This window comes from Metarhizium album (genome assembly GCF_000804445.1).
Source record: "Metarhizium album ARSEF 1941 chromosome Unknown scaffold_2, whole genome shotgun sequence".
Taxonomy (NCBI): domain Eukaryota; kingdom Fungi; phylum Ascomycota; class Sordariomycetes; order Hypocreales; family Clavicipitaceae; genus Metarhizium; species Metarhizium album.
Window position 1 is genome coordinate 260,102 of NW_024467576.1, and position 27,349 is coordinate 287,450.

The following is a 27,349-nucleotide window of genomic DNA, read 5'->3' on the forward strand; positions in this document are numbered from 1 at the left end:
AGATATGAACAAAGAATCGAGGCAGTTCCCCTCGTCTACTTGCGCCCAGCCACCCTGACTTGGTGATGACGGCCAGGAGCAATCCTTGTATGCGTAGTGCCAGCGATTAGTCGCCTCCTGACCCAAGTATGTGACTGCCTACGGCGGCTGACTTGTCTGGCTTTTGCCAGTCCATGAGGTGTTTGCGTGGCCCCGCGCTGTTGCTGTCGTGAGAATGTCACGCGGCGTGTCGTCCTTTTCGTCCTGCTCCAGCCTACCCCCTGCCTGCTGCCAGGCTGGCGCCATTGTCTCCCTCTTTTGTATCGATGGCGCTAGCTTGGCTGTGTGTATTCTATACAGCTTTCCTTTGCTGCCGGCTTGCCTCTAGCCTGGTAAGCGCCGCGTTGCTATCCTACTGCCCGGATGCTGCCACCCCCTAGATGTCGTGTCTCTCTCTGTTCCCTTCACGCGACTGTCGTCTCCGGGCCTAGTTGACCCTGCGGTGGTCTGGAGCCCGTAGGTAGTCCGTGCGTCCTGGTATTCAAATTATTCTTTCCGTGTCGTCGGCCTCAACTCACTTTTTCCTCGCTTTGCGACCATGTATAACAGGACATGAAGTAGAATATTATACGACGAAAGTATAACAAGGCCAAAGGAGGAGCCTGGAAATTGCAATGAATATACAGCAATTCTCAGCCTGCCACTGGCCTGGCCGAGCAAAGACGGCCCTGCACGTACACCTCTCAACCTCGAGCAGAGCCTCTCCTCGAGCAGAACCTCTGCCGTTGAGCTCTACTGCGGTTGCGTCGCCGTTCAGGGCACGAGGAACATGCTTTGCTGTGTCGAGAAAGACTCGGACCCAGCGCAGTCGAGCCTTTTGCTGCGATTGAACTGACCCGAGCCCTTGTTCCACCGACAGGTTGTTGATTCTCAAGTTTAACAAGGGTGGTGGGTGGTGGAAGGCGTATGCACATGTATATTGAGCAAATCGCGCACTACTGACTCAACCAAAACACAAGATCAAGACAAGAAAAGAAGTCGCGTCAAATCGTGTCAAATCGTCTCCCTCATAATCCCATGTTCCGCGTACCCCATAGCCTTGGCCTGGATCTGCATGCTCTCCAACACCCTCTGCTTCACGCACGGGTCCTCAATGTCCATGCCCAAGAAGGCTCCATGGGTCGACTTGAATTGGTACCTCTTCAGGATGGCCCACATGCGGGCCAACTCGTCAGCGTCCAGAGGGACGTAGTTTGGGATGCTCCAGAGGAACGAGAAGGAGTTGAGGCCGGGCGGCTTCGCGCGGGCGGCGCCGGTGCCGTCGACTTCCCATTTTCCAATGCCCGCGGGCGTCGTGACGAGCGTGTCTGCAATCAAGAGCCGCCCGTCGAACAAGAGGGCCAGCGAGCCGGGGAAGTGGCCGCCGAGCTTGATGGCCACCGCGTCCGTGTCCGAGACGCTCGTCTCGACATTCGTGACGAGAACCTGGTGGCCAGAGTCCATGGTAGTCCAGGGCTTGTCCTCCGAGGCAATGTACACGGGGCAACGGAACGCCCGGCCCCATTGGACGTGGGTGCTGTAGTAATGCGGATGGCTGATGACAATGGCCTTGAGACCGCCCAGCTGGTGGATGTGGTTGATGGTTTCTTGGTCGAGGAGCGTCAAGCAGTCCCAGAGGATGTTGCCTCGGCCAGTGCGCATCAGGATGGCCCGCTGTCCGATGGCAAACTTGGGTGTCGTGGCGATGGACACGAAGCGCTCATCGCCGGCGTACGCCGTAAACTGGTTGCGGTGTTTCTTGGCCACTTGATCGTGAGTGGTGAAGGACTGTCCCGACGCCGGGACAAAGGACCGCGGGTCGTCGCAGATGTGACATGTCTTGACGGCAGACACATCAGACGTGGCGAACTGAGTGCCGCATGTGTTGCAGACGAGCCACGAGCCTGTGACAGCCGGGTCGTACTTTTCCGCCGTGAAGGCCATGTCGGCCGATTGCTGATGTCTGGTTTGCTGTAGAGATGGGATGAAGCTTCGGGGGAAGAGCAAGTGTGAAAGACCCGAGTTCGTCTTGCTACACCCTGATGCTGTGGAAGGGTCGACCTCCGTGCCCCGAACTTCGAATGTACGGATGCACATGGAGAAAGCGGAGAGGGCTGATTTGTGTCACGTCTGCTCTCTCTCTCCCTCCATGGGATGAACACGGTTTATTGGCCTCGCTCCCAATTCTTTGCGTCTTTCTCAGTAAAAGTCCCCGTCATCTTCAACTTGGTCCTCATTAACTTTGTCTGGCGTCTAAGTAAGCACTCTTCTTTCGCAGTTATAATTTGAGCCGTGATAGCCCACGAAACATCTGTAACCAGCAAAGCGTATTTTTTCACATGCCCATACGTTTGAGCTCTGCATCCTCGTTAGGTTGCCCTTCCGCTCCATATCATGTGCTGTCGGGTATCAAACAAATCTGTCCACGTAAGCAATTGCTATTCCATAGCCACATCCTGGGGAGGGTGTGGCATCATCGCGGGAAATAAATCACGTAACCATCCAACCCGTGTTGGCTTGTGTTTTTTCCGACGAATTATTCTGCATCATGGCCGCATCATGATTTTCATCAACAGCGTCCTCCTGTTGATGTCCTTCGTCCTGCCCTTGACCCTCATCAGCGGTGGGAGTCTCAACTCCAGCCTCTTCGTCCTTTTCCATCATTGCTGCTAGTCGAGCCGCCCTTCCCTCCTTCTTTCTTGGTACGGGAGCTGCCCAGGCATTAGCACATTTATAGCTCTCCTAACCAATGCGACAAAAAACATACCTCGTCCATTTTCTTGTACGTAAAATCGTCTCAAGAGCGCAACAGCTTCATCACGACCCCAACCACCTTCAATCTCATATCCCTCTTCTACATTGCCGCCATCCCCTCCTCCTAGCGGATAGGACGTCCCTAGTGTGCCGCTGCCATCTGGAAGCTGGGATGGTCGGGGAGTAGGATGTGCGCTCGCGGTTTTCCCGTCCTCCCTGACAGGGAGAGAGTTGGCATGAATGCTGAAGACACCTCCAGCGCCGCCGAATTTGTCGTTGACGGCCCCAAAATATACCTTTTTGATGCCGAGCTGACGAAGAAGAGATGCGCACATCACACAGGGTTCGACAGTGACGTAGAGAATGCATTCACGAATGATGTCGCGGCTTACCCTGCGGGCGGGATGAAGTTTCTGTCCGTATGGATACAAATGGCCCTTCTTGCCGTCCTCGTTGCCCTCATCGGGTCTCTTCGAATCCACTGAGCTTGCATCCGAAGCATCATCAGGGGTCTTGAGCGACGGCCTGGGGAGGTTCTTCGGTCTGAGTGACGTCTGGCGAGGGCCACTCCAGAGGGGTTCGGATAAGAGTGCCGAGATGGCCATGAATTCTGCGTGCCGGGTGCCGTTGCGCGTAACATTGGTTGCATTCATGCCTTTGGCGATGACGGTGCCGTTGTGTACGAGGACGCAGCCCACGGGCGTTTCATTTGTCCGCAGCGCAAGACGAGCCTGTGCGACTCATGTTAGCGCGATTTCCAATCTGCTCACTACAAGCTGGCAGCCTCAGTCTATCGTAGCCTTACCATATCGAGAGCCTCCTCGATAAACCGCAGGTGATGAGCCCGTTCAGCCAAGACAGCAGGGTCCTCAACCACGACCTCGACGTCTTTGGTGTCGTCAATGACCACCTTCTTCACGGCGGCAACCAACTCTGCATCGTCGTGCTTTTCCGGTGGACGATTCTCCTTGTCCTCTTGGGACAACCACGGGTCAGCCACAGCCATGGTGTCGAAATTGCTGTTGTGCAGAGTGGTGGCTTGTGAAGGCTGTGGCCGTCTCGATGCGTTTGTGTCGAAATCCGTGGGCGACAACTGCGGTTGCGATGAATGGCGGACCGAATTCTCTGCTCCAGATTCTGTATCAGAGGACGACGGGCCCCTCGGTCCTCTCTTGCCTTCCATTTCTTCTCCCCCAGGCGGCCGCGGCCAACCAAACAGCCGGCGAATGGCATTTCTGGCAGCTGCCAGCCAAATAAACTGAAGCAGCAGCATCGGAAGCTGTCTGTCGACTGCTCCTTCCTCTTTCCTCTGTCCAATGAGGTTCCCCTCAGATTTTTCTGAAGTTTTATTCAGCTTGAAAAAAAAAAAAAAGAACAAGCGTCAAGGATACTGCAAATTTGCAAAGTCCTTTTCTCAGAGCAAGCCTCGGAACTGCAGGAAGTACTCTCGAGAGTCAACAGTAAGCCAAGTTTGCTTCCGCAATTCAGCGAGCGCCCCTTTTCGTCCTGCCGTCGAAGCTCGACTGTTCACCTGTCCCAGGTTCGACAACGCAACAGATCGTAGGCACCACCACGCTCGACTCTCAACCCGAAAGAGCGTCCTTCCGCGCCAAGGCTATATATGCGTGCGCGTGTATATGTATATATACCCTGCCAGGTCCAGAGGGTTCCAACCGACCCTTTTCGCAATCGCGTCAGTCCAGTCACGAGTGGTCGAGTGAGAACGTCTGTCACACAGTAGTTGCGCTTCACGCACTCGGTCGATGCCGCGTCTTCCCCGACCTGCTGCAAATGTATACAAGAGCCAGCCAAATACACGAGCTGCGGACGCCCAACACCGGTTTCATGCGCCTGTAAGCATGTCTCGCAGAGCACAATGGGGAGCAGGAGAGCTACAGGAGTACCCTGCCAACAACGACGAGATATACATACAGCCCACGACACAAGCCAAGATAAATTTAGCTAGCACAGAGCAGCAGTTCCGCCAAACAATCGCAGCGGTACAGTTGTATGTCGACGTGTGCCCGCTCGCTCGAGTCTGAAATTCCTTTCATCGCAGGAAAATCACATCACATGACCAGCGACCCACACTGCAATGACCTCTCAGACGTTGACAGAGGCCAAGAATAGATTCAGCTTCAAACCGACCAATAAACCGACGACTGTCGTTTTTTTTTTTTTTTTGCCCTTTGTCATTTATTTTCTTTGTCCTCGCCGCCGTCATCTGCTAAAGGCTGAGGAATCAGCGATGATACTTCCCGCACACGATAATCTTTGTGCCCAACACCCATCTCTCTGTCACGGAAAATGCCGCATCCCCTGATACAATAGGAGGCGAGGCAGTTGTTCAGCCTCTACCGGGTTCTACGAAATCTCAAGGCTGACACCAGACAATTGCGTGGACTGTAGAGTGTACCGTTTAACAACACACATGCCCAGAAGCAGCGGTAGATGTCATAAGCGAATGTACCAGGCTTTGGCCCATTGGTGGTGGGTTGATTGAGCACTACTTGTCTACCGCACAGCTCTGCGGTTTGAACTGGAAAGGACCCTATTGACCATCTATCTACTCACTACACGCCCATCAACTGCTTTCTTCAACCACGCAGCGGTTCCATTTGACTGTGAAATCAGGGCCTGAATTTGTCGACGTTGTTTCAATTAGTGAATGCCCTCGGCCGGTCTCCATAGCGGGGGCCTTGAATGTTATAATGGACTCCCAAGTCTCGCATTATGGCGAGGAATAAATCTTTGGCGGGGACACAGCAAATTACAGCCAAACAGGAATTGATCTGTCGACTCCTCGGTAATTCGCAAGTGACTAGTGTCAACCAAACAAGGCCAATAAAATAACGCCGGCGCGCTTGATTCCTGATCTATCCGAGTATATAGAAGCCAAGTAAAGCCACAGGCATAGCATGCAATGTATATAGAGACCGCGTTCATCAAGGGGGTATTGGTAAACCATTCGTCTTCCAAGCACAAACACGCTTCGCTACGCAAACTCCACCTCATCTTTTGACGTGACGAGGAGGCAATGCTATACTACACACAAAGGAGACATGGAATGCACCTTAAGTGACGACCCTCTCGACATGATGCGGCATGGTGCTGCAACAGACTGTGTGCGGGGCGCCACGCTGCCGTGTGTCGCTGTCACGGCTGCAGCAATCACGTACAATGCCAGATTAGACATGAAGGCGGCTGTTTGTGCCATTGATGCCAGCGAAGCATCGGTCAGTGCATCTGAGAGGTTGTGTGTGGTGCCCGTGTAGAGGGAATGTTCGCCGCCGACGGCGGACATAAATACATTCTTTAGGGCATTGAGCGATATCCGTGGTGCCTGGTTGTCGGCGCCAGGGGTTGGCTCGTCAGCATACGCGCCTCCATCGTGATGACAGTCAGACGAAGGATGATGCTGGTCGCAGGACAGACTGGCCGTGGACCTCTGAGAAACGGGGGCGTCTTCGCCAACAATGTCCAGGATAGGTTCGACATGACCACGAAGCGGCTCGTCATTCGCAATTAGGGAACTGCGGAGTCCTGTCTGGGCGCGCAGCGCTGATGTGGGCTGGTGTCGTCCATCAGTGGAATCTTCAGGAGCTGCAACGTCCTTCCTTTGTTGATCCGAGGTGCCAAAGAGGACAGATGAAACTCCCGGTACGACACGTTCAAGTCCAGTCAGTCTGTTGTGGACTGTTTGGGCGGTTGACACCTCAGTGTACTCGGGTGAGGAGTTGGTAAAGAGGACCTGTACTCCGTCGGAAGAGGCCTTTGAACGAGTTAGCAACAGCGCGTTAGCAGGTAATCATGAAACTTGACATACGCTCAGAACAGCTGGTTCGGACCGAGTCGGGCCAGAACTGTCGACCGAAGCCACATAATCTTGGTGAGAATCGGAGGTTTCTCCAGGGCAGTCCTTTTCCCACAGTTAGTCATAGCACATTTCACGGGAGCATGAGTGCACGTACAACATGGATTCTGTTGGTCGATACAAGTGCAAGTTGATGGTTGGATTTGGCTGGGGTTTCCTTTTTTGAGGTCAGTTTCCGTGATGTACTGTAGAACTTGGACGCCGGGAGGTTACGTACACTGCCGTGTCCAATGGGCACGCTAGGCGTCGCCGAGACGATAGAATGGTCCGCAAATGTACCTGGCGACTCCTGGGAAGATGTCAGCGTAAATGCAGACGATGATGCGGCGCAGAATGGACGTAAGCTTACTCCGACATCAACAGACGCGGATGCCACAGGCAAATTGAAGCTAGTCGGCACCTTTCAAGAGGTTAGGCTCTGTTAAATGGCCAATGACAGGTATAGCCGTGTACGTACCTTGTCTAGTTTATGAGCACCCGGTAGCGGCTTGTCCGGAATAGCAGCAGTAGTTGTACCCGGGTAACGAGTGACAACCTCGCTTACCGGCTCGGAGACATGATCCCAGCTTGGCCTGGAGTCATGCTCACTCGCAGATTCGCCGGCAGTGCTAGTGGTAGCAAATTGGCCATTGTCATTGCTGCCCAATAAGTTGTGGCTGCTCCCGCCAACAACACCGCTGGCAGAGTGGAGCTGTGGTTCATCTAGACACATGCCAGGTACTTCCAAGTCGTTTGCCTCGCCGTCAGGTACGGTCTCCTTAAGTCGAGGCGGGCATTCGGAGAGTGAGTTTTCATTGAGGCTTGGCAGACTACCGGTCGAGGCGCCAATTGGTACCATGCGCTCGTCCTCGGAGAAGCTGGAATCGGGCGAGTATAGATTGAAATCGGCGTAATAACTTGAGGCGCCAGAACTCTCCAGGTAAGGGAAGTTTGGTGACATTCCCTGCACCTCGGGGTTGACGAGCTCGATGCCGGGAGGTGCGCCCAACTCTGGCTGGGATGACGGTGTAGATGACTTGAGCGGGGAGGCGGCAGAAGATGATGAAGTAGTGGTCGAAGATTGTGAAGCTACATAATCTCCCGATTCATGGAAGATGTCGAAGTCTGGAGTGTCCAAGGCAGGGATATGGATAAACTCGTCGAATAGGTCATGAGAAAAAGTAGTAGGGTCAAGGTCCTCGAAAACAGAGAAGTCGAAGCTCGAGTCTAGGTCGAATGATGATGAGACCAATAAGTCTGAGTCTGTTACAGCCGCCGGCGGTGGACGAGGAGGAGGGTCTTGGGGAACCGTCCTTGCCTTCTTGGCAGGCTTTGAAGCAGGCTGCGGTGCAGCTTGAGAGGCTCCTCGCTTCTTGTGGCTAGGGTCGCAACGGATCTTCTTACGTCGGCAGCTGTCGCAAGCTTTGATGATTCGCATGAGGTGTGCGTGGTCGCGCTGCTCCTTGGTCTTGGATCCCCGGGAAGCAGAGTTGGTCACATCCTGACCATCTTTTGTGAGAATCTTCATACCAGGAAGATGCGAGATATCATTAGTCCGATGTCTGGAATGCGTGCTGTCACGCTTGCTCTGTCGTCGGCACTGCGTTGGGCCACGAGATGACGAGGCTGCTGAGAGTGTCGACGTTGCGCTCCAGTCCCAGGAGGATGTGATGGGAGAAACGTTGAATGAGGAGTTGACCGAATCCAGAGAAGGACTGGTTATTGAAGGAGAAGTAGCTACGGACGCCGCAGTGCTCACAGCGTAGAACTTGAAGGCCTGTCCAGTCATGCGAGAATATTCGAGGAAGTCCAAGGAAATTGCGGCTCGCTTCTCACTGGCGGAAGAAGGTCCGGGGATGAAGGCGTTGATCAAGTCGTCGAGCTGCCGTGATCCAAGAGCTGGGAAGAATTGTAATGGAGCACCAAGCGTGGACTGGTAGACAGAGAATCCTTGAGGGAGAGTAGAAGCGGACTGAGCGGAAGCCATTTCGCGATTGGAGACGAAGATGTCGTTACTAAATGAATACAGAGTAATGGTGCTCGCTAAACAAGAGTCCTAACCCGACTTCTGAGGGTTGCAGAAGTCGTCAAGCGGGAGGAAGATTCTGAGCCACGGCCATTGTTGTGTAAGCCAAAAACGCCCCTCGGCGGTATGCAATTTCTTGCAACTTACTACGTATTTCCCGAGACGTTATCTCAATGCCGGATAACGCGTGCAAGTGCCAGTGACGACAATTATCTGACACGAGTTGGTATTCTTCTCTTCTTGGGACTCAATCACGGAATCCCAATTCCCCAGCGAAGAAGAGGGGAGGGCGAAAAGAATGTGAAGCCGAAGCTTAAAGGAGAGAGCAAAGGTGTGGGTGTCGTTGGAGATTGGAAGCCTCAGGAATCAAGATTTCAAGAATTGTAAAACTTATTTTTCCCTGTGCTTAACCCCAATTCTCTTTCAGCGACTCTAGCAAGAACTTCGAGTCAGTTAGTTGACGAGAGACGGAAAGAAAGAAAGATCGAAAGGAACCTTACGCGGCCTTCGGGAGGGAGTCACGGACGGTATTTCACTTTGAAGCATTTGACCCAGGCGCAGCAGGTGGAGGAGGCTGACTCTTTCGGCGTGCTCAATCAGGAATAGTGCGCGTTGACAAGGGAGATAAACAATCCAATCAAAAGCTGTCGTGTTTGCATGGGTCCCGATTTCGCGAAAGATAGTTGGCTTAAACCCCCCACCTAATGCCCCACCCGCAACGGGCCTTCGGCGAGGAAGCGCCGCGACGATTGGACAATACAATACAGTCGACTGCTTACTGTGCATGGAGGAGTGACTCAAATGCGCGGAAGACTGGACGGGGAAAAAAGTGACCTCCACTTTACCCCAAACTCGAGCAATCTGCATGGTAACTATATAACGTTACCGAGCAACTTGATTGAGGAACCTCGACAACTGGCGGGAATAAAAAGTAAGACGGGGTTTTCCTTTCTTCCCCCGCCAAAGACTGCGTACGGGAGAGTCCAACGATGGCCATCTTTTACTGTGGTGAACCAAACTCCTCCGTCCACCCATCGACACAACCGTCAACGCCAGCGCCAGCGCCAAAACGCGACAGCCTCCCCGGACCAAATGCATGGATGCAGCTAGCCCACACCACATCAAAAAGTGACGTCGGACTCGCCGTCGGAAATCTCGTGTGCGCTGCGACCGCTGAGCATTCTGTGGACTTTGTAGTAATGCTCGTCTTGTTGGCCCGGCCCTGTATCGCGGCAGTGGACCATGTGCGCATTGTGTATCCCATGAATTCGTCATGATATCTATTTCTGCCGTCATGGTTTACAGAAACAAAAAGTGTATACAACTGCACAAGACATCCCAAGTCAACAACTTGACATGAACGTCCATTATGCAAAAGTCGTCATCGACAACCCCTTCTTCCCAGTCGGCCGAGTCATCCCAAGCAAATCTTCAGCGTGTTTGCTCCATGCACCGCCCTTCGCACTCGTGAAACCCGGCAACGCCTGGTCCGTCTTCTCGGGCTCCGGCCGTTCAGCTCTAGACGGTCGCACGTGCCTTGGCGCCTCGAAGGGGACGATTGTCTTTGGGACTTGGCCGGCCGCGTCTTCTTTTCGTGCTGCCTTCCTCCCGCGAGTTGCAGGGTTGATAATTGTGGGCTTGTGCGAATTTCTCTGCTGTGTTACAGTTGCTTCTTTTGCAGTCGACTTCTTTGCAATTGAGTCTTCCGCGGTCGGTGTGTTTGAGTGTGTCGCGTCGTCAAAGTTGGCTTCCTTCGCCGCCAGCCCCGTAATTCGTTTCTTTGACGCTGCCGCCAGTGGTAAACCCTTGGCGTCTTCAACATCTTGATTCTCAACCAACCCAGGAGGAGGTGCTGAAACCGCAGATTCAGCATTCATCGTCAGTGAAATGCCTGGCAACCGAGTTGGAACCGCTGGTGGCCTGCCTACGGTTCCAATACGACTGGTGGCCATTGCGAATGGAGCCGGTGTAAGCTCTTCACCCGTTGGTAGTACAAAGCCAAAAATCTCTTTGCATTTGACACTCTTTCGAGCCATTCTCTTGATGCGTGGTCCGTTATGTTCCTCGGGCTTCTCCGCAACATGAGGGACTGGATCACGTTCGCTCCTAGTCCGCCTTTGTTGTCTGGCTGGCCCTTGTGCTGGATCCTCCTCATTGAAAAATCCAGCTGCGGAAGATCCAGAATCACGTCTAGTCCTTGTTTTCCATGTTTTTTGAGGTGATGGGTCGCTCACTTCATCTTCGTCAACAGATGAATCTAGGATGTCTTTACCAGCTGCTTTTCTCCCTGGTCGTCTCGTACGCCTCCGTGGTAAGTTGTCAGATTCGGATCCACTATCTTGGCTGTTTGTCAACCGCTTCGGCGATATCTGACGTTTCTTTCGTGATCGCTGCAGACTTGTGTCCTCAGAATCTGACATCGTCTGGGTATTCTTTCTTGGCGATTCCTTTGTCTTGGACTCAACGGCTGGCGTATCAAAGTCAATGTTGGAATCAAGTTTTCTAGCTTCTTCTGTAATGTGGTGAGGGCCGGACTCTGGTGCGGCCTGAATTATTTGCCCTACGTCGAGATCCTCCATCACTTGGCTTAGTTCTGAATCATGCTCCGGAACTTGTAGTATTGGTAATTTCGACGGTTCAACACTTTCCACATTCGCAGTTTGCGCGGAGTGCAAGCTTGAAGTGGGTATGACAGATGCGGATTGTTCTTGCTGTTGCTGTCTTCGTTCTGATATCACCAACAGGCCTCGCCTCTGTCTAGGCTTGATACGTAATTCAGTTCGTTGCTCGGGCCGTCTTAGAGGTGGCACAGGCCGTTGTGGCTCGGATGTTGCTGCGCTGTTCGCGACCTTTTGTCTCTGCTTGTGCTCCTTGTGGGATATAAGTTGAGCCTCGCCGGCGGCGCAAGATTCCCGGGTGTCGCTCCGCGTTGTGACACTCACTACCACTTGGGCTTTAACAGCAGCTATAGGTAAAGTTTGTTTCTTCGTCCGCGGATTATCACCTTGTCGAACAACAGACCTTGTCGAGGCTGCTTCCCGCACGTGCGGTTTTGTCATGGTTCGTAATTCGGGATCTTCCATAATGGGAGGCAAGCTCGCAGTCCCCTCCGTGTGGACTGGTCGCTCCTCCACCAGTATAACATCCTCCTTCGCACGTGCGGAGGCTCTCGTCACCAACGGCTCCTCATCGAAATGTCTCGCTTTCGGTGTCAGCTTCAACCTCGACCTCCCCGGCATTGTTTGGGTTGTCGTTCCAGACATATCAACCTCCATTTGCCTCGAACTCAGCGTCGCGGTTGAACTCGACTTCTCACCGACGATTTTTGTGGTTGCAGAAAGCGCCTTGTGTCTTGTTACATCATCCATCGGCACGATCTCCCGCAAAGTTGGTTCCTGGAAATGTTTAGCTTTCCTAAACACCACTTTCGACCGCCTCTCATCCACAATGACAACATCTTCATCACTGTCCAAACCCGGCCTCTTCTCGCCTCCATCTCCTCTCGTCTGCAAATTCATCCTCTCCCTCAACGCGCGCAATCGCACGGCCGCCGTCCCGCCAGAACCACACAAATCCAACCTCGCCCCAAACAAGCTCTGCGCAAATCCCGCCTTACTAGGAGGCGAAGGACTGACCCTTCTCTTCTTTGCGGGTGGCGCACCAGTCACCGTCCCTTCCGCTTTACGGGCGTCGTACGGAGAACGGTCGGGAATCACGGCTCGTCCGATAGGCCCCGGGCCAGGAATTATCGAGTTCAACGGTCGGTGGTTAAGCTGAAAATGAAGCTGATGATCCTGCTGCTGCTGCTGCTGCTGCTGCTGCCGCTGCCGCTGAGCTTGAGGTTGAGTACCGGCTCTACTGGGCACCGAGGTCTTAGCGGCCGCCATGGCTCTCCGCTTCTCGACTTCTCGCACGCGCTTATCAAGTACCTCGGTGAGATCTTGCTCGCGCGACCCCGTACACTCGCCAACCTGGACTATGGCGGCACCCCGATCGAGTTCCAATTCCTCGTCATCTTGTAAATCTCCGACCCCATGCCAGTGCGCGTCGCCGATGAAGTTGCCCCTGTCATCGTAGACCATGATTCGTTTGTTGAAGGTGTGGTATTTGAGCCTGCCATCTTGCCAGCGTTTCTGCTTTCTCCGCAAATCATGCGTGAAGAGGCAGTTGTAGTCAACCACGGTGGCTGTGGTTGGAGGAGACTCGCCTGATGACTTTGGCGCCGTAGAAGGATCGACAATCCTCCTCACAGCGTAGGACATTGTTCTAGCACTGACATGACTCGCCGGCAGCAGCACGCTTGTCGGCCAATGATCTCGTCCCAGAGGTCACTGTTGGTGGTGATGATTCCGTGGCCACGTCAACAAGTGCTTTGAGACGCGTACAGTGAGTGGAACATGGCAGCCTGACGCGACGCCAAATCACGTGTGTTCTTAAACTACCCTACGCCTTCGCAGTAGCTGTGTGGTCATCAGTTGAGTTGAAATTGCGGTGTTCCAAATGTTCAGTAGTCGACGCCTTTATTCATTTTTTTTTCCCTTTTTTGGAACTGTTTTTCTCGTGACAGATGAAACGTGCGTGGCTAGTGTACAATTGATCCTTCTCCCATCATTTGGGTTTTGCAAACCCGCTCGACGCCCTTTCAACTCGCCTCTCCAGCTCCTTCTCCACTCTGCTCCTAAACCGATCTACAATCCGGTCTCTCGGGGATAGATGGAGATAAGGTGGAAGAAAGGTGAGCCAAAGCTAATTATGGATAGAATCGTCATTCATATTTCAATTAGCCAGGAGCATATTATATATACATGTATAAACATATATATATATTCCAGCTAAATACCTACTTTACTCATCCAAGTTAGAATGTGACTGGAGAACTGAAGAACAACGCCCTGCCCATTCTACCGGCAATCACCAATCTTGGTCAAATCCGTCGTGGGGGTCAATGTGTCAGTCTTACGATGTCGTCTACAACGAACGTAGCCCAGAAGACAGACAGCTGACACTGCCATGGGTTGTCATTACATCGAATTCTTACTAGAGACACATGAAATTCACCAAATATGCACATAAGCATGATACAGTGAAGACTAACAGTATCCATGTTATAGGAAAGGGTCAAGTCTAAATATAAGGGTATCTACATATGTTTAGACATGCCATTCCATTTTCCAAATCTCCATGAAGAAAGCACTGGTATGCAGCCAAGCCAATAAAAGAATGAGAGACGCCAAAAAAATGCTGCCAAACAAGCAATGTTCCAAATCCATGATTCAAGCAAAACTTTCAGGCATGGGAATAACGATGACCTTCACATTTTCGTCTCCGTTTCTGCGCTAGAGACCTCAAGACAAGTTTTCTGTGTGCCTTGCACCAGGTGCGGCGAGGCTGTCATTCGACAGCGACGAGTGTGATTTGACTCCTCTGTCGACATAGCCGCTGCCACTTGACTCAAGTTCCATGGGTGTGACAGGTCCAGGACTACCCAGAGGATGAAGTCTTGGTGAAAGCGGTTTCTGCGAGGCTGATCCTGACCGCCAAATATCCTTAGCAGACAGCCCATTGAGAGATATGCTCTTCCCGGTCTTGTCGGACTCGCCCAGTACCATGGTGGCCTGTGCAATCACGTCTCGTTGGTACTGTTGCATCTTTCGACGCATTTCCAGCTGAGGGTTGTCGCCTCGAGATGGGTCGAGCCTCGGTTGCAACAAATTAGAATCTGGCTTTGACGACGAGGTCACATCGGTAAAAGGTGCAGGTTGCAGGCCATCTGAATGGAGATGAGGATGTTGTTGCTCATAGTTTGACGGGTAGTATTTACCCACTGGTAAAGGAGCGTCATGGAAGCCTGGAGCAATATAAGATGATAGCGGTGCGCTTGTGTTGTCCATGGGTGGGGACGTGGATGCGTGAGAATTTCTGGCTCTTTCGGCTTGCATAGTGATTGAGTCCGAGGTTCGCTGATGCCGAGAAAGTGAAGGATCATGGAAAAATGGATGTGGACGATGTACTCTACTTTTGGGGTCCTCGTGCATGGGAAAATATCCCCTTTTTCGCACGGTTAGTTTTCTCATGAATCGGTCGTGAAGCATTGGGAGGATTGTGCAGGCCTCACCCCGGAAGATCACCACGAGCAGAAAGAGGTTCTGGGGGCGTGCCGGTAGAGCCGGAAGGATTGAATTTTCTCAGCTTCGGAAGTTCAATTGCGATGGGATGGCTGGTTGATCGCGAGGAGCCAGAAGAAATGTCAGGGCTGCCTACATTGGACGGAGGTCTCGTTAGTTGACCTTGCTCATGCGCGCACCCAGCGACATTTATGTGGGCATCGACAGCCACCAAGATGGATTGGTGATGGAGCGCCACCGCCATCATCAACAACAACATGAGGGCTGAACTAGACGGAATAAGCAAATTGTTTCGACAAGTCCAGGGAGCGGCAGCTCTTTTCCTGGGTATGACGAACGGTGCCCCTCCGGTCCATCCGTCGCCCTGATTCGCACCACTTGGATGGCCTGTTTGCACGACGGGTGGAGCTAGGGAGGGCGCGTAGTGACGAGCGGCGCTCTGCTTTTCGTTACCCCGCGATGCGCTGGATGGCTTGAAAAATGTGGTTGATGCGATGTGGAGATGTCCATGTCGCAATTTGCTCCAAGACGGTCTAGTCGCCAAGCCTGTGCCGTACTGCAGTATAGCCTTGACAGAACGAGCATCCAAGCAAATGGCACCAAGCAGCAATGAGTCCACGGAGAAGTCAGGGTGATAGATGGACCTGTTACCTGGGGGTGTTTGTTTGGTGGCACATTTGTTCAGAGTGCTAGATTTCCAATCTTCTTTTTTTTTCCTTTCCCCGTCGGCGGGATATAAAACAGGTCCAATCGAGGAGGACGAAAACCAATGCGATGTCTACATACCTTTGGTAGATTGTACTCGGTCTGCTGTCACGGCTCCAACAGCAGGAGATAGGAAAGGCGAACTGGGCGCCGATGATACTGGGTGGTCGACAAAGTAGTCCGTCTGATGGGCGACGCCCGCACTCGGGGTCAAGGACAGGTCGGACGAGTTGGACAATGTGCGGGCGGGCATTCCTGGTCGTCGACGGGGCGAGAGGAGGGTCGATGGCGGCTTGAAGGACCTGGTGAAGCTGGCCATGGTACCAATTTCAGGCACTGCCAGCTTGACCAGTAATCTTTTTGCTTCTTCTTTTGCCTTGGATTTTGTTTCAGCGCATGTGTTTGTGGCCGAGTGGCAGCAAGATGGTGAGGAACGGGATGGTTTAGCGATTACCTAGGTAGGAAGTCCCTGAAAGGACCTAGTGTACCTCGGATAGTTCAATGAAGCTGTGAATAGGCCAGGCATGCATCGGAGGGCCGTCAAGCGGCTGCCATCTGGGACCGGAATGGCGGTGCTAATGAAGGGCACGATTGTGCCTGCGTAAGCGAGCGTCGTGGAGAGTCTAGACTCTGGATCGGGTCAAGCTATGAACTTGATAATTGAAGGGTCGGCAGCGCCAATGAAGCAGAGGATGGAAGTGGAAACGCCCTGATTTCGAATTGAAGTCCTGATTCGAGATGAGATATAGGGGTTTGGAGGTTGGAGAGGTTGGCAAGAGACGGAGCCGACAGACGGGAATTGAAGGCTTGAAGCGTGTTGAAGGGTCGCTGCAAGGGTTCGGTCTGGGGCAACGAGTAAGACCAGTCGACTGAAACAGTTGACTGTTGAATGCAAACTTGACAAAAGGGAAGCGCATCCAAGGGATGATGAATGATGGAACACGGCAAACGTCACTCAGCTTGGCGGTGGGCTGTGGGCGGTGGGCAGTGGCACTGGGTACTCCCCAGGCACTCCCTACTCCACACCAGTCATTGCAAAAGCATTAAAAAAAAAAAAAAAAAAAAAAAAAAAAAAAAAAAAAAACTCGGAATTGTTATTCCGTACTGGGAGAGCCTTCTGTCCAAGGTACCTCCGATGAGCAAGCAGCACGAGCCGCAGCATTGAGTCGACAGAACAAGGGGCATGCTGATCAACGGCCGGTAGCGTCGACACGTTGTTGGCCGTCATATCTGTCGTGGGCGGACGTCATAACGTTATCTTCTTTCGTCCAGCCGGGTGGCATATTCTGCATATTCCATCACGGCAAGCGTGGCCATCAGTATTCCACGTGAGAGCAAGCCTTTTGCACGCTCCCGCTCGCCGTTGGCGTCAACCCTTGCTAGTATTCCTCTTTGGCGCTTACTGTGGCGTCCATGTTGCCGACTTCATCGCCAAGAGGCGAGCGGCCCGTAAGCATGGAGAGCCTGTCGTCGCAGCTTGGCCTAAGCCCCTAATGCCGTCAAACCACGCAAGTCCCTCAACTTTCTTTCCCCCCTCTCTCGCCCTGACCTCGACCCATGATCCCCCTGGGAGTCAAAACACAACGCTTGTTAGTTACATCCGGAACTCACTCCGACACTGTCCGTCCAGCGCGGACACCAACAAGATCATCGAGATCATCGAGATCAGCAACACCAGCAATCTTCAACTGCTACGTACCACCAAAACAGACGATCGACTTCCTGATTCTAGCAGTCCATCACTCCGAGGCATTCCCATCCGCTTCAATCCCCATTCGCCAATTAACTTACTACCATGGCGTCCACACGCCGCCTTCAGATTGCAGATCTCAGGGCCTGAGAGCCCAGCACTCCAGTTTTCGTCTAAACTCAGTTTCTTTGCCATGAACCAAAGCCCGCTGCAGATGAGGCGCGTCAGGACATTTCCTGCGCTTCGCCCCCGTAGGCGACCATAGCGTATCCCTTTACTTTGCCCTATGGAGTACTGAGTCCATGATTCGCCCGTGGCGTCGATCTGCAGATGCTGCTTCCTGCATGCACCCTTACCTTTCTGTGCCGCCTTCATGTCCTGACGGCAAGGGCACTTGGCAACGGCTTTTTGATTGCACCGCTGTGATCAAAATCGCAAAGTATGACAGACGAGTGTGGCGAAAGTTATCATAAAAAGCCAACAGTATCAAAGGTAATACGGTATTAGTGCAAAACGGAACATTCCCTTGTCCAATCCGCCTTCTGCCCTCGAACAGCCCTCCAGTCACAAACCCGACTCAAATCTCTCCAACTCCTGGAGACCGCGACACCCAAGCAAAAACTGGAGTCGGTAACTCTGGCACCCATTTCCACGCAGAGCCCGGTTGCACAGGCTGGATGTTGCCAACGGGTATCAATAACGACCTTCCAACATCTCCTGACGTCGCCGGGTATCCCAAATCATCGCTCAATGTCACGGGCCCTTAGATAAAGGGCTCAAACCCCTACTTAGCCAGGTCGAGTAATAAGGACAAATAGCCACCAATACTCGCAGCTGCCCGTCTGTAATCATCCTCGTCACCGTCAGGGTCAGGCACGGCATCATGACTTAAACACGAGCCCGTCCAGTAAACATCGATCGGGTATCACGGTGCCTCCACCAGTAGATAGTTGTGGCAATGGCAGAGATCAGCCAGAGAAGTGCGCTGGTGAGATCTACCCACACGGCGTTCTTCATGCGCTGGATCCCGCTGTCGCCCTCGGCTTTCTCGTGGATGAAGAGCTGTGACTGTGTTGTTAGTCCCCAAGTTGAACCAGTCTCTGCCGGGGGTTACTGTGGCGTTTGGGAAGTCACTTACCGCGCCAAAGACGCCAAACAGTGTAATCCACAGGATAAACAGCAACAAGTTCCAAATTGCCCCGAACACGCCCGCGTGGCGGAGAAGGGCAGGAATAAACCACACGACGCATGTCACGGCCGACAATGCACCGACGACGACGGCATATACCTATTGTTGAGGCCTCAAATTAGCTTCTCACGCGTCGTCGCACAAGGCGAGGCGAAAAAAATTTGACCAGAGCAGATACACCGCAATATACTGCAGTACGTCACGGTGTCTATTTGACAGGCAAACACACGCCACAGGCTGTAATGGAGGCCCTTCATTATCGCGCCGGCTTCGCACAGCAAACGCGTGGACAGTTGCTCACCCATTTAGAGTCGCTGTATTTTTGTTTCTGGTGGGCATTGTTGATGTCCTGGCCGTACAAACCACACACTGCCAGCGCAAGCGCGAAGCACACGAGGTGCAGGGCGGAAAAGGCAAAGTAGCCGATTGACGTGGCGAAGAAGCCCATGATGAACCCAGATGATGGACAACAGACGACCTTGTGATGACGAGGACGGAAGTTTGAAGGGGCAAGGCCGTCAGGAACGAGACGGGCGTCGAGGTCGCATCCATATAGGCGTTAATTAAACCCAGGATCAAGGTTTCACCCGCTCGGTGGTCCGGCGCCAGCTTGTGCAATTCATCGTCTATGACGTAAGGGCCATGCACGCGTGGTACGGCAAGCGCGACTCGGCCTCATTGCAATTTGCAGTCGCGATTAAATCACATGATGCGAGCGGTGGTGGCATTTGCAATTGGCTGTCCTGCGTCCATGTCGAAACCGAATGGCTGCCTGACCTGATGACGTTCAATTTTGCAAAGCAGACACTTCGGCCAACAGTCTCGACCGACCTCTGGACCCTTTGGCCTTGGGCCAGGGTGAACAACTGTGGACTGCGCCGGGTTCCAACGATTGCTTCCTCCCTGACGGGTCCAGAGTCCAGACTTCCAGAAAATGATGCGGCCCTGAAACTTGACGCGAAGCTGGTGCCTCCCAACTGCCGCTCTCATGGTGGGTCGCGGAAATCCTGATTACCACTTCACACGAGGCTCGAGGGCTAACTAACAGATGTCTGTATGTGCACATACAGAGTACTGGCGATAGTACCAGACTAGCGATGGTGCTCGCCTGGCGCGATCCAGGAACAGAAGGGCCACCGTCAAACGGCCCGAGCTGGCCAGCCCTGTTTGTCCATTGCTTCATGTATGGAAAGTTCGAAGCATAAGAAGAAGACAAACAATGCAAGCGCCCACGGCCGCCGAGCGAGTCTACGCCCCGATTGAGCTGGAAACAAGGGCCCGCCCCCGGACAGGACAAGACTGGGCTTGCTAGCGGCGGCCAAGGCCGTGGTGACCAAAGCCTGCCTGCCATTTGACCTGCACCTGTTGGTCAAGAGGCAAAGCAATGGAACCAAAGCAAAGCCCTGGGCCTTTTCGCGGTGATGACACGAGGCTGGTTAACGGCATTCTGCCCCAGAACTTTGAAACCGGACAACGCTACCAATGAGGATGGACCAAATCCAACCCGGCTTTCCACGCCAAGGGCGTCTTGAACCCTGGGGGTACCACGATTATGCCGGCCGCGTGACTGATGACTGCACCCAGTGCCACCCACATTATGCCCACAAGTTGCCTGTTCATGTCAATTTGTGCTGGCGGCAACCGATCCAACGAGTCGACGAAGGTGGATTGGAGGACAAGAAGCCGTATTAGCACCCGGGCTGTTTTCTTTGGGCAATTGAATCGCAAATTGCTTCACCGAGTCCGGCCGAGTGTGGCACGGCGTCTGCACTTGCTGATAAGACTCGGCCGTGTTCGAATCGAATCCACCCGTGCCTGATGAAACTCACGAAGACAAACTTGGCCCCATCCAGAGATGCCTATTTGGGGGCTACTGAGTCAAACTTGTTGACGAGGCTGGTTATATTTTTGTTGTTTAGCCTCTTGAATCAACGACGATGAACCAATGATGACGCACGATGGTCTCCTCGGCAATGACACGGCCGTCTTATCAGTCGGGGCCTGGCAGCCCGTGGCAGCCTTGATGAAGCCTACTGTCAGTCAATTTCTCACCAGACAAACACGCTGCCGCCGAAGCGTCGTGAATTGTCCCCGGACGCTTGAGCGTGGGACCCGGTGCCAGAGGAGTGTCCGGTTGTCGCCTTGCATTTCCTTGATGCCTCGGATATATAATGGGCGTTGAAGTCGTCTCGACTTGGCTCTTGGACCATCTTCCAAACGTCTCACAATTTCCAACTTCAACCTCAGGCCCAAGACTCTGCAAAGCCAAGCCAGGCGCCTCCGCAACCAGATCGAGTCTCTGGTTCATGCACACATCTACGGACACAAGTACAATGTGCGGGAACATGATGGACAAGACGAACGAGCTCGTCAACAAGACGCGGGCAGAGATCTGGAGCTGTGTAGGTACAATCGTCTCCTAACAATCTCTCTGACGATGGGCTGACTTGGAGAACAGTGCAGCTGCCACGATGGCTGGTGGTCTATCGATCTGGACTACTTCTGCCCGCAGTGCCAGGTGCCGCGATGCCACTTCTGCCAGTATGCCGCTCAAGGATAGTAGTGGTGGCATTTTGAGCAAGATTGATGTTGGTTTAAACACGAGCCACAAACTACAGGACTATCATGGTCTGACTACATGTTTTCGAAAGCGGCCATGTTGTGATGCATCTGTTGCGATAAGTTGACCCTTGTACACTATGCGAAACGACGAGACGGGGGACGTGAACTATGGATCATGTATGGTGTCATGGATCAGTCATTCTGCGAATTTAGGGGAGAAAAAAGGAGGCATGTATAGAATAGACCAAGGCGATAGAATTGCTAGACAGTTTGAGTTGATTTGAAATTGTTGCTGCATCTTGTTGTCCCTTTTCCTCTCTCGTTTTTCTCTTCCCTTCATTCTTGTACGAGGACACCATCTTGTCTTGTCTTGGACTCTTGGTACAGTGTTGCCCAACCCGAAGCTGCAGCCTAATAAAGCCAGCCGGTGCCAGGATGAGGATGGGCAATTGAGTCAAACGGTTGGCCAATCCCCACACCCCGCAGAATGCCTGTTCAGAACCAAGGTACACACACACACGCACACTCATACACGCAGCGGCACCAGTCACGTATGAATAAATTGATGAATAAAAAAAAAAAAAGGGCGCTACCCGTCAGGGACTAGGCCGACGAGCCACGGGGTTGGTAACGGGTAGGCAGAGCCAAGGTGAGAATTGGCATTCCCCGATCCGGGCGACAGGCAACCACATTGTTGGTTGCCGCTGTCGCTGCCGCCTCGTCCTCGCAAGCCGACCGTGGACGTTTCTTCCCATCGGAAAAGCAGTCTGCAGGCAAGCAAGCGCGGGCAGGTCGAGCCTTGGTTCGTTCACCGATGGCGCGCGATTTGCCTCGTTCGGCTTTCGCGTGGCGTGCCCGCCGATCGAGTTGGGGAGTATGCATCTGTAACAATGTTGCCCGGAAGGATCTCGTCTTGTGTGGTTGTAGCCGGCGCCGTCTTCATCTTGGGCCCACGAGGCACGGAGTTCCACCAGGTGTCTTGAAGATTACCCAGGGCACAAGGCATCAGGCGAAAGGCACAAGGCACAAGGCACAAGGCACAAGGTACCGCAAGGTATCGCAAGCCACGCACGCATGGAGAAATACCTCGAGAGGCGAGGAGAAAATAGAATACAAAGAGTGGACGGTACTCCGAGGTGTGACGGTCCTGCCTTGCTATTTTTGTAAACACACGCACACATGTCACAAACGAAGCCCCGAAGGCCCCAGCCAGGGCATCCACGGAGATGACGGAGCTACTCCTTGGCCTCCTGGCAAAAGATAAGCGCGTTCCCAAAAGGATCGAGGACGGTCATCTCCTTGGATCCCTCGGCCGGCCCGTCGTCCAGCCCGGGCCGCATGTAGCGGTAGTGCTTGGCTGTCAGCGCGGCGTGGTATTCGGCCAGGTTGGACGTGGAGATGCGGAGCTTTGCGCCCGGGCTGCCGTCGCCGTGGTGCTCGCTGAGGTGTAGCCTGAGGGCGCCGTGGGAGATTTGTCGGTACAGAGGGGCGTTGGCGTCGTACCGGTGCTCCCAGTCGGTTTTGAAGCCCAGGTATTCGAGGTAGAACTCGTCGGCTTTGGGCACGTCGAAGACGCGCAGGATGGGGATGACGGAGTGGAGTTCCGGCGCCATGGTGCCGGGTTGACCGATGCGGAGGGAGGGCTTGTTTGGCGTCGAGGGTGCCGGAAGCTGAGGCGGTTGAGGATGCCGTTGGGGGGGAGACTGGCTGGCTGGCGGCGATTTGTTTTGGACAAAGCGCGCGGGGAAAATATATCTGCCAACTGCCAACTGCCAACCGCCCGCCACCCGCCTGCCACCTGCCTGCCACCTGGGATGCATCGACGTCACAGCCATCAACGACGTGTCAAGGTCGAGTGCAAATTAACCACCGCATCTCATGTGCCTTTGGGGTTCGACGAGTACTTCGAGTCGACGGCGTCAATGCACAGACTGTCGTCGAATCGCCGTCTTGCTGCCGGCTCTGTTGCCATTCATATCCGTCACCACCGCCGCATGTGCCAGGTTTCGCATTTGCACAAGTCAGCCTTGCACTGCCAACGACGTACAGGCACCGGCCTGAATAATGCCGGAAATAGTTCATATTGCTGCATGCAATGAATAGTCCAAGAACGAAGTGCAGGCATATGAGGGACACCCAAGTCAAGATTTCTGGGACGCTTCTCCCGGGAGCACGCCTCTACACACCAAACAACATGTATGGTGCGGTAAAGTTTCAAACTAGCGACTTGTCCACCGTGTAGAGTTGTCTTCTTGCCTAAAGATAGCGATAAACCTACACCAGTAACGGGAGAAGCTTGACTGCTCTCAACAGTCCAATCTTGTGTGTCTTGGCACAGCAGCAATGTCCCAGGCCGGCACCTCACCATCTCCAGCTGGCGCTGTGAACCATCTCGAGCTGATACTCCCGAACAAGACACGCACCGGCAATTCGTTCCAAAGGTGAGATGGAAATGGCTCGTCTTGCCCGACAGGCCGGATCCGCAGCAGCTCATCGCAGGCCCGTTCGGCCTGCAGCGCTTTTGTGATACTCCCGAGCTCCTTCGCCAGTCCATGTACCAACGTCAGTCCCATGCCGCTTACCTGCTGACAAGAAAAGTGTAATCGAGAAACGCTAACCGGGGGGTGCTTCAGTCGAGCGGGCATCGAAACATGAGCGGCACCTTCGATCACGTCTACCCGGCCGTGGGTGGCGAGGAGAGCTCGCCCGCCAACTCGTTCCCCAGGGACGGCTTCGACGGCGGTCTCGGCCAGAAAGCGAGGCATTCAAGTGCGATCATGAATACTATGACTTGTGCAACATGCGCAAGGCCGGCTTCGCAGAGACGCAGGCTCACGAGCCGAAGAGAGCGGCAGATATTTGCCTCATTCGCGGCGGGCGAGCACAGGAGAATTGTGTCTCTTGATTTCCCGCGGCGCAACCGGGGACATCAAGCGCAAGTGAACCATGGTGGTGGTTTACGCTGCGGGAGAGCTTTTAACCAGGGCAGGGCGCTGGATTGTCGCTGGCTAAAAACCACGGCGATATAGCACAGTCTACTGCGGTGTATTTACCGGTCGGCAAGTATGGTAGCGCACACGTCTTTGTAGGCAAATATGCATCGTCTCCCGGTATGTAGACATTGTACGGAGTACTGCACACGTATGAGTACCCAGACTGGCAGGTATGATTATGCCGCATGCTGTAACCGGGCTCGCCACCCTTGTCGACCAGATATTCATGAATACGTGGCCAGCATCTATTGGTATTTGGGAAAGAGGTGAAGTAGCGGGACGGCCGCACTGACAAAACCACAAGTCCGAGGCCGTAAGCCGGTCCCGATCCAACCCTAACCCTACATCGACCCTCCCGGTTCCGAACCTCGGCCCCAAAAGAAGCTACCCAACCCAACCTTGGGCCAACACCAGCATCGGCCTCGACTCGGAAAGAAACAAGGGGCGATACACACACGTGCACATACACAAACGGGCCTCCCGCACCCGCAGCTTGCGCAAAACACCCACGGCCCATCAGATTCGCAACCACACGCCATGATGGGCCTCGCAGAACACCAAGCCGTGCTCCCCAACCTCCGCGACATCGGCAACCTGCCCATCCGGGCGACGTCGTCTGCGCCGCCGTCCGCCTCGAGAACGACGCGGCCCGGCCTCCTCTACCGCTCGGCGGCCCCGACCGCGGGCGCCATCGAAGCCCTGCAAAGCCTCGGCGTCACGCACGTCTTCGACCTCCGCTCCGACGTCGAGGTCTCGCGCGCGGGCGGGCCCTCCGCCGCCGACGCCTGCTCGCACGCGCCGCCGGCCCCGGTGCGCGTCCACGTCCCCGTCTTCCAGCTCGTCGACTACACGCCCGAGGCCATCGCCCTGCGGTACCAGGCCTACGCCGCCGTCGACACCACCGCCGGCTTCGTCTCCGCCTACCGGGGCATCCTGAGCGCCGGCGGGCGGCGCGCCTTCGCCCCGATCCTGCGGCACCTCGCGCAGGACCACCCCACGCCGTGCCTGGTCCACTGCACCGCGGGCAAGGACAGGACCGGCCTCGTCTGCGCCATCGTCCTGTCGCTCTGCGGCGTCGACGACGACACCATTGCCTGCGAGTACGCCCTGACCGACCAGGGGCTGGCGCCGCTCAAGAAGGGCATCATGCAGCGCCTGATGAGTGCCGACGGCGTCACCGTCGACGAGGCCGGTGCGTCGAGGATGCTGAGTTCCAGGTGAGCTTTTGTTTCTCTCGTCTTGGGCTGCGTGTCGCCCGTCGCCGGGGGCCAGGCAGGGGAGCTCTTGTTGACGGCTGACTGCTGGCAGGCCCGAGAGCATGCTTGCCACGCTCGAGGCCATGAGGAAGGAGTACGGCTCCGTGGAGGAATACGTCCTCAACGAGTGCGGACTGGCGCCCGACGACATCGACCGCCTGCGACGCAACTTTGTTGTCGTGGCCGAGCCGCCCAACGGCCTGGACGCCTCGCGCGCGGCCTTGTGAACGCCAGCCGTGCGTGCATACGCACATAACTACCTGCGCGTCTTGCCACGCCACACACGCATTCAGACCATTAGATGAGCCCTGCGGTACCAGATTGTTCTTGTTTGGTACGTATCCGGGTCTGCTGCGGCGCAGCACTGTACATAGTATTATACAACAAGCCCACGGCTTGGCCATGCCACCCATCGCTGTGAACCACATTGCGCAAAGATACCACGCCACCTTGGTACGCATGTCCCCCCTCAAGGAACCGACGTGGGGATCTTGACGACGCCGCGCTTGCGGTCGTCAAACGGCGCGCCGTACCTCCATCCCGTGCCCTTCCGTGATCGTCCGTCGCGGCCGACGTCGTCCACGGCAATCTCCCTGAAGCGGAACTCGTACCGGTCCGTCTTGACGCGCCGAGTCATCTGCTCCTCTTTGGCCTGTTCTTGTGCCAGCCTCCTGGCCACGTTATCCTCTTCCTCCAGCACGGCAGCCTCGAACTTCTTCCTGCTGTCTTCCCTGCTCATGCCCTTGAGGATGTCGCGCTCCATCCTGATGAGCTGCGGCTGCGGCGACCGCGCGTCCGCCGAGAGCATCGTCTCGTGGAATGCCTTGGCGGCGTCCTGTCGCGTGAATTTCCTCGACTCGGACACGGGCACGAACAGCTGCTGCATGGTCAACTTGTGCACGTGGACCTCGTTGACCGGCTCGTGGGGTTCGTTCTTCTGCCCCTCGCGATATGACGTCTTGGGCAGCATGCTCATGACTGCCTTTGCGTATGGCCTGGCCAGCTTTTTGCCCTGCTACCCGCATCAGTCGTCGCTCCCAAACAGTGGTTCTTCAGCGCAAGGCGTGATTTCGTCATCATGTTCAGGCAAAACTAAACGTCTAACCACAGGTGGTGTCTTCAAGACTAATCGAAAATTTGTATGGTTGTCTCATCATGTCATGTGTGCTTTTTCTTTCCCCTTCCCAGAATCGGTGTGGAGCACTGTTGAGCAAAGAAAGGGAGTCGGTCGGGTCGTCATTACTCACGTCTTTCACCCATTGCCTCTCCACCTCGACGAGCCTCACCACGGCCGCCACCCGTCTCACGTCCACGCCCATCTCGGCCGAAACAGCCTTGATAGACTCTCCTCGCTGGGTGATTTTCTCCCATATCAGCTCCCTCGTCTGCTCATCCAGAACCGGCTGGCTGCGGAACAGCGGGTTCTGCGGAAAAGGTTGGTCTAGTAACGGCCCTAGGTACCGCGGTCCCCTGCCTCCCTGTGCCAGCTCTTGGCCGTCTCTTGATTTTAGCCATTGGTACATTTGTTGGCGAGCCCGGCTCATCTTGTCGCGGTGCTGTGTCGACGAGAATGTGCGCGCAAATGGCCCTGCTGATCTGGCTTGCAGGGGCAACGCCACGTCGGCTGCCAGCAAGGCGGAGGTGCCATTTATTCTCGGGGGCATCTTCGTGATGAACTGCCTTCTCAGCCTGGTAGATTGGCACTGGCCAGCCGCATCCAATTCAATCGGGCTGGCGGCTAGCTTGTCGCATGATGTGAATTTGCATCGGGAGGTTGGAGCCAAGCTTTGTTGGTGTAATTTTTTATTGACGTGGACGGTTCAATGTTTTTCCGGCGCCGGCCCATGATTGACCCCGGCACAGCCGTGGCGTGTGGTGGGCAACGGCCTCCTTCGAAGTCTTTTCAAATGCTATCAACATACTCCGTAGACAAATCGTATTCAAACTCGGAAATGTAATGGCAATTAAATTCATCAGCCTTTCCATGCACAGGAGCCGCCAATGTATGCCCAACCAACCAACAAAATTCCGATGACGGCACATCGAATTGCACTCACAACTAACTATGCTGTTCCGGAAGAGGTTCCTGCTTCTTCCAATCAACAATGATCCATCATGGAAATGTCATATCCTAGTTACCCATCCCGTTCATCAGTGCCCTTGGCTGTGGTAACAAAA

At 54.3% G+C, this 27,349-nt stretch overlaps 9 protein-coding genes across 9 annotated transcripts; 1 reads left to right on the plus strand and 8 right to left on the minus strand.

The window, feature by feature from the left end:
• Positions 1 to 1,032: 1,032 nt before the first annotated feature.
• On the minus strand, positions 1,033 to 1,962 carry MAM_01213 (metallo-beta-lactamase family protein; the record flags this gene model as incomplete). Its single annotated transcript, XM_040820012.1, has 1 exon — positions 1,033 to 1,962. One exon carries the CDS (start codon positions 1,960 to 1,962, stop codon positions 1,033 to 1,035), a length of 930 nt encoding a protein of 309 aa, XP_040681500.1.
• A 546-nt stretch (positions 1,963 to 2,508) lies between these two features.
• On the minus strand, positions 2,509 to 3,778 carry MAM_01214 (CMP/dCMP deaminase, zinc-binding protein; the record flags this gene model as incomplete). The annotated part of the gene is made up of 3 exons (XM_040820013.1): positions 2,509 to 2,729; positions 2,786 to 3,503; positions 3,578 to 3,778. The coding sequence occupies 3 exons, from the start codon at positions 3,776 to 3,778 to the stop codon at positions 2,509 to 2,511; spliced, it is 1,140 nt and encodes a 379-aa protein (XP_040681501.1).
• Positions 3,779 to 5,812: 2,034 nt separating this feature from the next.
• On the minus strand, positions 5,813 to 8,612 carry MAM_01215 (Zn(2)-C6 fungal-type DNA-binding domain protein; the record flags this gene model as incomplete). The annotated part of the gene is made up of 6 exons (XM_040820014.1): positions 5,813 to 6,544; positions 6,599 to 6,691; positions 6,744 to 6,803; positions 6,864 to 6,935; positions 6,996 to 7,046; positions 7,104 to 8,612. The coding sequence occupies 6 exons, from the start codon at positions 8,610 to 8,612 to the stop codon at positions 5,813 to 5,815; spliced, it is 2,517 nt and encodes an 838-aa protein (XP_040681502.1).
• A 1,406-nt stretch (positions 8,613 to 10,018) lies between these two features.
• Positions 10,019 to 12,913, minus strand: MAM_01216 (uncharacterized protein; the record flags this gene model as incomplete). The annotated part of the gene is made up of 1 exon (XM_040820015.1): positions 10,019 to 12,913. The coding sequence occupies one exon, from the start codon at positions 12,911 to 12,913 to the stop codon at positions 10,019 to 10,021; it is 2,895 nt and encodes a 964-aa protein (XP_040681503.1).
• A 1,083-nt stretch (positions 12,914 to 13,996) lies between these two features.
• On the minus strand, positions 13,997 to 15,800 carry MAM_01217 (uncharacterized protein; the record flags this gene model as incomplete). Its single annotated transcript, XM_040820016.1, has 3 exons — positions 13,997 to 14,699; positions 14,767 to 14,908; positions 15,563 to 15,800. The coding sequence occupies 3 exons, from the start codon at positions 15,798 to 15,800 to the stop codon at positions 13,997 to 13,999; spliced, it is 1,083 nt and encodes a 360-aa protein (XP_040681504.1).
• A 2,259-nt stretch (positions 15,801 to 18,059) lies between these two features.
• MAM_01218 (uncharacterized protein) lies at positions 18,060 to 18,808 on the minus strand (the record flags this gene model as incomplete). The annotated part of the gene is made up of 3 exons (XM_040820017.1): positions 18,060 to 18,233; positions 18,310 to 18,459; positions 18,662 to 18,808. The coding sequence occupies 3 exons, from the start codon at positions 18,806 to 18,808 to the stop codon at positions 18,060 to 18,062; spliced, it is 471 nt and encodes a 156-aa protein (XP_040681505.1).
• Positions 18,809 to 22,157: 3,349 nt separating this feature from the next.
• Positions 22,158 to 22,535, minus strand: MAM_01219 (glyoxalase/bleomycin resistance protein/dioxygenase; the record flags this gene model as incomplete). The annotated part of the gene is made up of 1 exon (XM_040820018.1): positions 22,158 to 22,535. The coding sequence occupies one exon, from the start codon at positions 22,533 to 22,535 to the stop codon at positions 22,158 to 22,160; it is 378 nt and encodes a 125-aa protein (XP_040681506.1).
• A 1,917-nt stretch (positions 22,536 to 24,452) lies between these two features.
• Positions 24,453 to 25,398, plus strand: MAM_01220 (Protein-tyrosine/Dual-specificity phosphatase; the record flags this gene model as incomplete). The annotated part of the gene is made up of 2 exons (XM_040820019.1): positions 24,453 to 25,132; positions 25,224 to 25,398. The coding sequence occupies 2 exons, from the start codon at positions 24,453 to 24,455 to the stop codon at positions 25,396 to 25,398; spliced, it is 855 nt and encodes a 284-aa protein (XP_040681507.1).
• A 242-nt stretch (positions 25,399 to 25,640) lies between these two features.
• On the minus strand, positions 25,641 to 26,835 carry MAM_01221 (Ribosomal protein S35, mitochondrial; the record flags this gene model as incomplete). The annotated part of the gene is made up of 2 exons (XM_040820020.1): positions 25,641 to 26,183; positions 26,419 to 26,835. The coding sequence occupies 2 exons, from the start codon at positions 26,833 to 26,835 to the stop codon at positions 25,641 to 25,643; spliced, it is 960 nt and encodes a 319-aa protein (XP_040681508.1).
• Between the last annotated feature and the right edge of the window lie 514 nt (positions 26,836 to 27,349).